Genomic DNA, 9,953 nt, shown 5'->3' with positions numbered 1-9,953 from the left:
TGAGACGAATTGATGATAAAAGTCTGCGAGGTGTTAAAGCGGCAGAAGTCTGTACTTCTGCAGCGGTACGAGCCGCATTAACGGTGATGGAAGAAAAGTAAATAATCTGTAACTAGAAAATTCCACAGAAATTTTAAGGGGCCTGCCAAGTGTGCCCTCCGCTTTAACCCTAGCGTTTCAAAATAACCGTGAAAGAAAATAAATGCATGTCTGACATACTTACCCCGCCACTAGAACACAGTAACTGTAAATATTGTCAGGAGTGTTATGACAATATTAGTCACCATTGAGAAGCAGGATATAAACCCCAAGTCAGTGAAATTCAATCTGAGACCGACGACTATAAGCTTCGCACATGTGGTTCTTACTCATGGTCCAAAATAAAAAACATGAAGAAAATTGTTAATAGTTAATTTCTAAAAACTATTTCAATTTTCTTAGTAAAGATTTTAATTTACACTCAAAAATTCAGACAAGTAATAATTTTATGTAAGCAAAACATGAATAGTCACACGAAATATGTATTCTTCCCACAATGCATTGTGAGATCTGATTCAGCGCTGTGGGATTACTCACTGCCTCTGTCTGGGGCCCGTTGCTATGGTAATTAATGATCTGCACCTGGGCTGGCGCTGTCTTTCAGACAGGCTGGTTTCTATACTTGTGAGACACTTAGCGTTGGTCTCCAGGACCCTGACAAAAAACTATAAGCCCTAGGAAAATTTTGAAAACATTTTACAGGAGCAGGCACGTGTATCTATGTCATGACCAAGTTTGACATCAATAGGCCGCTATTTGTGCCTGTGAGGGGGAGTTAAAACGAGTTTTGGAGTCTGACCTCCACTGTCCTGTGTGTGTGTTTCAGAGAGAAATCTTAGTGATGCTGCGAGTTCCTCAGATTAAAGTTTTGTCGTTTTTTTAAATTTATGTCGTCATTTTTACACAGAATCCCAATAAAAATAATAGCTCCCTTCTCGGCATCGAGCCGCACGATTTGATACCACTTTTGTGGGGGTACATGCAGCGGTACGAGCCGCATTAACGGTGATGGAAGAAAAGTAAATGGCAGGCCCCAATAAAGAGACCTTCTATTGGGTGTAGAACAATAGGTGCCTGCCTTGCAATGCATGGAGGCAGTGACTGACCTGCTTTGCAGGTCAGACGCTGCTCTCCCTATGCATTGCTTATGGCAGGCCCCAATTAGATTGACAAAAGAACAATAGATGCTTTCCATGCATTACATGGAGGCATTGGATTTCAATGGCTTTCTGTAAGTTCTATTGCAGAAAGCCATTGAAATCCATCTGCGATTGCTTTCAATAGCAGATCCTGCGCTATTTTCTTGAGCACAGGATCTTGAGAAAATAAGTTGGGATTTATTTATTTTTTATCCATGTCCCCTTAGGGGCTCAGTACTTTGGCATACTGAACTTAATTAAAACAAGGTTAAGTTTATGAAGAAAACTACACTAAGTCACAACACCCAGAACCTCCATACATGAAGGCATTATACATTATAAGATGAAGTTGAATGATTTTATAATAATAATCATAAAATCACAATAACATTGATAAAATAACTATTCTTGAAACCAACATAAGTTTGTTTATATATGTACTGCATTGTTTATAATTAAACAAAGATAATTAGCATTTTGAAGCAAACTTACCACCAGCTAGCAACACGTTAGCATCCTTCGTCCCTTTGGGTAACGTTAAAAGACTAAACCACAGAAGCTGTCTTTTCCCTGTCCATTTTCAGATGTATGATGTAAGATCTATTTATTTGTAAATGGCATTAGCTTCAGTTCACACTCCAGACCAGATGGTGGCAAAATTGCACACTTTCAGTTTTTTTGAAAGGCACCATAAAAAGAAGAACAGCATCACCGTGAAGCCGGGGAGGATAAGAGATGCTCTTAAAATTTGCCATTTTTACTCGCACAATTCTGCATTAAAAGTGAATACTTATGAATAAATGCTTGAGATCTATTTTTAGCTGGAACTGAGGTGGCTGAGTGGGCTTAGGCAGACCTGTGGTTTGGGTGACAGTGGTAAACCGCTGATGGTTCTACTGCTTAGGGATCGACCAGTCCCATCTCATACTCTGTATCTCCAGCTTAGAGAGGCCCTTAGTGCTCGACTAGAAATGACTTGGACACCCAAGTAGGTGGAGTCATCCTCCTCTTTCTCCATGATGTTCTATTGAAAGAGGTCTGAGTTTGCACCACCCTCAGTTTCCTTCCATCATGTCACATCTGTTCTTGAACTACTTTAGATTAGGGCATGATGTGCTGCCTATTTAGAGCTTCTGGCCTATTTTATGTTGCCAGGTTTAGTCTAAGTGATTAAGGTTAATCCCAGTTAATCCATGATTTAAAAACAAGATAAATTTTATTTTTGTATGAGGTCAACTTTGTTTGAATATATTTTTTCTGTAGTAACTAAACTCATCATCACAAAACTCATCGTCGGGTTATCTGTGATACTAAAATTCACATGATAATCTGAAAAATCAGTGTGGCAAAGATGCAAAAACAGAAAAAAACTTTTTTTTTCTTTTAGTGGTGTTGCTGTTTATTACTTTATTCCTTTCTAAAACACTGGTGAAAAAGAAGTACTACTTATATCCAAACTAAAGTTTAAAATGCCAAAAAAGAAAAAAACTTCCAATATTCCACTGTAAAAGTAAAATGGAAGTACTCAAATCATTCAAATGCTCATTCAAAACATCAGCAAACAGCTATTATGCTAACATAAATGAATCATTTTACACCTCTTTTATTTACAGTGATATTGAGTCTTTTGTGCCTTGATAAATATAGAGGTTATGACTGGTAAAACGTGATAAGGAATACAAACAAAATCTGTAAAAAAAACAAAAAACTAAATTAACTCATACTGACTGGATTCTTTTAAGAAAATGATGAGAGGGAAGCTCAGCTGGAGACTGCAGCTTCAGAGAGGAGCTGCGTCTTGAAGGCAGTTGCCATGGAGATTAAAGGATTACTCAAACAGGCATGAAAGAATCACAGCAACACTCCAGGTATGTTTTTGATAGGGAAAAACATTATAACATGAGGTAAAGCTCAAAAAGTTTGATTTTACACAATACTGCCTCTTTCATATTTTCTCTCCAAAGAGATCAAAACAGGCTGCAGGCAGGCTGCTCTTCCATATCGGTGATTCCAGATTCTGAAATGTGTTGCTTCTAGAGGGCTACTCTACATGTAAAAAGTATGATGCTATGAGGATGGCAATACCTTGAGAAAAATAACAGAAACCTTCTACTATTAAAAAAAGGTTTCATGGATTTGGGCTGAAATCAATTTCAGCAAACACTGGATAGACAGACACTTTCGTTATGAGTCTGTCAGCTGGCATCAAGTTGGGGTCTCAGAATGAAACAGCTTGGAGCCGATCAGTCATGCAGTAGCGCTGATCTCAGCAGTGTGTCCCCAAAGCAGAGTAAGCAGCGGAGGTGGAGGGCTCTCTGTGGATGGTGCTAAATGGTGAGAGCTCCAGCTCAGCTGTGGGACATTCATTTTCAACTTCTCTGTTGTGGGGTGGGCTGCACTCCTCGCAGCAGCAGCAGCAGCAGTCCAGAAAGGCTCTGGTGAACGGTTGGCACAGAAAGAACAGCAGGACAGGGGTCACTGCAGACTTGCAGAACAGCAAGAGCTGACTGACCAGATGCAGGATGTCCAGGGTCTCCCTGGGAATGCTAGTTGCCATGTACATTGTGATGATGTTGCAGATGTTCTCAGGGATGATGCAGAAACCGTAAAGGATGGCCAAGGCCACCACGGCACAGTTCATCTGGCTCTCCAGCTGGATTTGCTTCTTGCTCCCTCGTACACAAACTCGCTCAGCATGGCGGATCTTTCTGGCAGTGACCAGCGAACTGCAGATGGTGAACAGTGTGGGCAGGCAGAAGTAGCAGCCAAAGTACCACCAGAGGCGTGCGCTGTCATAGGTCAGCCCCAGGACGTACAGCGTGTCTGGGAGCTCAGTGGAGATCTGAACCGCACAACGTTCACAGGGCGACACATCGGGGGGGTCACGGTCCTCTGTCACCAGCTGTCGGATGAGCAGCTCAGGTAAAGCCAGCAGCAATGCTCCAACCCAAATGACTGCCAGCTTGGCTGTGGTGGATGCCCAGTTCTCAATCATCTCATAGTACATCTTCACATTGGTGGCTGCACGAAAACGGTCGATGCACAGAGCACACAGTGTGAAGGTGGTGACCCCGAGAGACGCCACCTGGCAGAAGAACAAAAGCAGAATGTTAAGTGATATAAACACCAATCCATGAACATCACGACCCTTACCCTGATCTGATGAACCTTTGCACCTGCTACAAAACATCTTAGACATGGCAAGCTAGCACCTGACAGGCGTTTACACACACAGAATTTCACTTGTATTTACAAAAGAAATATTTGTCTTTCTTTACTTTTGCTGCTGACTGTGAGGACAGATGAATCAGGATCAACACAAAGAAAAACTTACTATATTTTTTGTGAAATCATTTAGAATGCCAAAGGACAATGTCATCTCTATTAATCTGTAGACTGCTTATATGCAATCCAGTGTTTGATTTCACTAAAGCATCCTCACATTATGCACCAGGTTTATGAGTGGAATACTTTGGTCATTTAGATATTTTTAAGTCAAGTTTCTGAGAACAGAGAGGCACCTTAAAACATTTATTTCTTCAGTGACATAAAGTGATTTAGAATTTAATTATTTTACACAATCAAAAAGACAAGTCTAAATCTTCCTATTTTTAATTAGGATGTATATGTAGCATATCAGCCCCTCAGGTCTAAACAGAAACCACAGCAGGCTGGATACGATCTAGAGCCAAACAGCCAGTTTGAACAGGAGCTTGCTCCATCACTGATGATGTGTCCAGATGCATCAGTGGATGTATTCGCACATGAACTCTGTGAGACATCAGTGACAGTAAGGAAACCACAAATAAGGTGGTGATTACTGGAGAGTCAGTGACAGCTGACAGACAGCTCCAGTCTCTGTTGGCCATTCTGTGTCCACCAATAGGAAGACACCCAAATAAAACTTATGATGAACTCAATTGAAAGGACGAGCTCCCAGATTGATGGACATAACAGTAGCAGACCCAGGAAAAGGACTACTGACTATGAGCAGTGTTCATGTGGTAAAGTCTGCAAGAACTGCATGGCCTGAAAATCCGCCAAGTGAAGATGAAGTGTTTGCTGGGAGCAGGAGTAACACAACGCACAGGTGAACAACCTGGTGAGATGTAGGAGGAGCCTGTAAGAGTCTCCCCAGAGCTGGGAGGCATCATGCCTTCCAGCATGGAGTCATGGCATTAATTGGTCATATGAAGCTCAAACTCAAGTTCAGTTAGATGGTTAGCTTTTGGGTTGAACTTTAAGATTCTCTGTGTTACTGTATGCGAGTGCGCGCGTGTGTGTGTGTGTGTGTTTTAGGCCTGCCCTCAGTTTCGACCCTGTTACTTGTGATGAAGATCCAGCAGCACTAAGGGCTGCAAGTTATCGACTCCATCAGTTTGTACATTTTTAACCAGTCTGATTTCATTCATTTTAGTGATGAAGGATTGAGACGTTTATGCCAAGAAGAAACTGTTGTGATGAAGCTAAATTATAAACAGAGCCTATTTAGAGGAGCTCGTCACTGTTTACAGTGATGAAGACAGTGGGATTAGGCATTCTCACTAATCCCACTCCCCAGTCTGATGGGGGAGCAGACTGTAACACATGCACAAGGTTTTTCACAGTGTGAAGTGACCTTAATCAGATAAACAAGACCTCCTTTCATTTAGATTTAGATGTGAAACTGGATCCACCTTCTGCTCCTGGGATCTTTATGTGCAGGACCTCTGCATATCTGGCTGCAGCTGTCAAAGAAACCTTCATCAAGCAAAGCCTGCCTGAAAGGGTGAGCAGGAGAATGACCTAAAAATGGTTTTAATAACTATAAAAATTAACCCTTACAGGATTCATAAAAACAGATTTCTTTCATAAATTCTTTATGAAAAGTGAAAGAGCATGAGCAAAGAAATGGAGCACACCAATATTAGAATCGGCACAGACTTTTACTCCAACCTGACAGAGAGAGAATCGTTGAGCTGAGGCCAACATGTGTTGGTCTGTCAAGACCCGACATGTCTGATAACACACTCAGCCACTCCTGCCTTCCTCTTGGGTTAGTGTGTGAGCCTCCTTTTAAATGATGGGAATTCCTCACTTTGGTGAATCATCGTCCAATTACAAGAACGTGTTATGGATTCTGTGTTTTCCTCTAGCTCTTATCTGCTTACACACACACTGTTGATGCTATGTTCATCTTTGTATCTTGTATGTTTCCTCACCCCATGTATGTTGGCACCAGCTTTTAAAGGTGTTCAGTTTGCTGTCTCATCATTTTAGTTGGATTTAAGTTCATTATCTTTTTTCTTTTTTTTTCATTACTAAGCAGCGTTGTTGGTTGCTAGGAGACCCTAGTGGGAAAAAAAATATGTTAGTATATTTCAAACATACTTACATTTGCATAAGTACATTTCAAGTATACTAAGTATTAAGTGTACGATAATAAATATATATGAAGTATACTAACAGCATGTTTGTACCAATTTAGGAATTTTTACTTTAAACACACTTAAAATTTTTATTTCCTTTATTTCTACTAGATCTCAACAGATAAACCCCGTTGAGATCTAGATCTCACTTTCAAGATTGACCTGGGATTGTACCATAATATACACTTAAGAAATATATTAAATAAAAGTATACTTTAAGTGAACAAAATATGTATTTGCTCAAGTATTGAAACAATATGCTTTAAAAGATATTTTGTATATATTTTAAAATATATGCTCAAAATAGATTTTTTTTTAAATTAAAGCTTACTTTAAAAGTAAACCATTAAATATGAAATAAATATGAAATTTCAGTGTTTTAAATTACATATCAGTGTTTATTTTAGGCTAATGAAGTATGTATTTTTAGGTGCTTAATAATCTTTTACTATTTTGTTAAAATTGACAAAAAATAACAAATATTAACAACCCTTATAGTGGAATTTGTGGTAAGTTTGCTTCAAAATGCTAATTATCTTTAACTATAAACATTGCAGTAAAGACATAAACAAACTTACGTTGGTTTCTGAAATAGTTATTTTGTCAGTTTGATTGTCACTTTTATGATTATTATTACTATAGCAATCATTCAGCTTTGTGTTATAAATGCATGGAGGCTCTGTTTGTTCCGACTTATATATTTATTCATAAATTTAACCTGGTTTTAATTAAGCTCCATAAGACAGAGACTTTGATATTGTGAGGTTGTTATAACTGTTGTGATCCGTGTTTTTCTGTATAGTTTGAGATTTTCTGTGATTGTTCCCAGCTGTGTCTTGTTCCCTGATTACCCTCCCTGTGTATTTAAGCCCACCTGTTGTCTTTGTCGTTTGTGACTCGTCAGATGTGTGCTGTCTCTGTCTAGTTAGTTAGTTAGTTGTCCACAGTAGAACTGTGAAGTCCTGTGGCAGCTTCAGCTCTTTCAGTCATTTAATTCAGTAGCTTCCAGTGTTAGCTTTAGCCATAGCTCCCTGTGCTGCCTACTCGTCCGGACTGTTGAGCTGTACATCTGTCATTAAATCATCACTCATCATCTTCATCCTGGGTCCTCCCTGTGTTCTCCCTCACTTCACTAAAACACAATTCATGACAATAACTTGTTCATCAATGTTTTAATCTTCAACATATATTTGCAGTCTAAGTAAATGAAGATGAAAGATGAAGCCAGAGAGATCAGGTGTTAGAAAACTTAAAGACTTTTCTGTCTCAGAAGAAGCTCTGGCTCCACCAGATCAACAAGCAGCTCTGAGGATGAACCTTCACATTGTCTTCATGATGCAAGTTTGTTTTTGCTTTTTCAATAAGGAGCTAGCTACATTTTCAACAACAAAAGCTGCTGTGTTACCAGCACCAAGTGCTTAATAAACATGATTTGATTTAAAGATAACTGGACAGAATTATTCCCCTTGTTAATCTAACATTTCTCTTTCATACATTTTATTCATTGTTGTCTTTCAGGGCCTTGTGATGGACTGGTGACCTGTCCATGGTGAACCCTGCCTCTCATCTGATGGCTGCTGGAGATGGGCACCACCAACCCCCCTCACCACCCTGCAAGGATCAGTGTGTTCAGATCATGGATGGAAAGCTTTTAAGGTCATTTGTCTCCTTAAGTATGCTCAATACTTAAGCTTAAAACAGCTTCATAGTTAATACCAACATCAGCTGATTCTATGACATTGCTGACTATTTTTTTTTACTTCTAACATAAACAGGTAAAGAGAACATCCAGAAATGTTTTTACCCCCCAGGCATCGGGTCCCAATCATCATCAGTTCTGATGATGTCACATACATGGCGAGTCCATAACGTCTTGAAATTGTATTATTTTTTTATTTGCTATTTTTCTGTTCTCTTTAAAATACAAATGCTTTCTGTTTAATGGCTCTATTGTTCTTTTTTTTGTAGGTTTCTGTAAGGTGCAGTGAACGGGAATGTTCTGTCGTTGATCCTCACAGTTCTTAGGAAAGAGAAATGCCAGTTTGTCTGCAGTAATACTGGAATACTGTGACATTGTATCAAAACAATACTGTCAATCAAATTTTATTTGTACAGCACATTTCAGCAGCAAGGCATTTCAATTTGCTTTACATAATTAAAAAACAAAATAAAAACAGCATGTGACATTGAATAAACAGTGAGAGAGATTTTGGGGAAAAAAAACAAAACACACTTTTGTTACAGAATTTAACCGCCTGTTGTCGCCGGACTCCGCCGTCCGTTTAACACGGGTATTATCCAGGCCCCGTCGCCTAACAGGACAAGGACTCCAACCTTGCAGCACCTGCCCTTGGTGAAACATTTTTCACATGTCCTCTAAAGTGTACCTATTGTTTCATTGTGCTGATTTTCATAAGCATGTTGTCTGTAAACTCTTAATATATTGACAATTTGAACAGTTCTGTGATAGTATATTGGCAATGTACTCTTGAAAAATGTGAATATATTGACTACACAATGTAATTACTTTCACCTGGAAAGTGTGTTGTAATGGATCCTTCTGTGTTCTGGTAACCTGATGTGTTTGCAGTACTGATGCGTGTATGAAACATGTAATGTGCAAAGTGGCAAAGCAGAATAATAAGACAATAAGTAACTAAAAAGTGTACTTCATTAGCAATTATGGTAAACCAAAAGTGTAACTGTAGCATACTGTAATCCCACTACTAATATTCTTGATATACATCAAGAATTCTAAATAAATTTTAAATGGAAATTGATCACAAAAATAGTACACTTAAGAAATACTAATCAAGCATGTTTATATTACATAAAAATCTGTATACTTAATGTATACAAAGTATAATAGTTCCAAAAAAAAAGAAAAAAAAAAGCATGTGATAGTACACTTAGTACACTGTGATTTTCTACAATTGAATTACTATTAAAATACACTAGGTACAAAATTAGTTGTTCCAAAATAACACACTTCAAGTATACTGGTAATTAGTCTGGCTTCGAGTATGCTCAAGTATGCTAAGATTTAACATGCTTAGTATATTTTTCACCAGACCGTTCTTGTGAATTCCTCATTTTCCCAACACACCGTTCTGGCCGGCCCAGTTAACAGGTTTCAGCCCATTAAAACACCAGAACCAAATTCATTCCACTGAGACCTGATCAATCCACCAAGTGTCCGTGGGTCCAATCAGGTCTCAATGCCTCACATTCAGTATGGTTCATGACAGTGTTGTGTTCAAGACCACCTAACCCGAGACCAAGACAAGACCAAGCCCAGAGTGTATCGAGACCGAGACAAGACCAAGACTTTTGGGGTCCGAGACCAAGTCAAGACCAAGACCGAGGG

General features: G+C 39.0%; 1 protein-coding gene across 1 annotated transcript in view; it reads right to left on the bottom strand.

The window, feature by feature from the left end:
* Window positions 1–2,803: 2,803 nt before the first annotated feature.
* gpr37a (G protein-coupled receptor 37a) overlaps window positions 2,804–9,953 on the bottom strand; it is a 13,535-nt gene continuing 6,385 nt past the window's right edge. The window contains exon 2 of the mRNA XM_016661319.1: window positions 2,804–4,263. Coding sequence (XP_016516805.1) covers window positions 3,445–4,263 — 819 coding nt within the window. The 3' untranslated portion in view covers window positions 2,804–3,444. The remainder of the gene's footprint in view (window positions 4,264–9,953) is intronic.

The sequence above is a fragment of the Poecilia formosa genome, unplaced genomic scaffold (genome assembly GCF_000485575.1).
Source record: "Poecilia formosa unplaced genomic scaffold, Poecilia_formosa-5.1.2 Scaffold323, whole genome shotgun sequence".
In the NCBI taxonomy this organism is placed as follows: domain Eukaryota; kingdom Metazoa; phylum Chordata; class Actinopteri; order Cyprinodontiformes; family Poeciliidae; genus Poecilia; species Poecilia formosa.
Note: the sequence above shows the minus strand (reverse complement) of the source record. Positions and strands in the feature narration are given on the sequence as shown.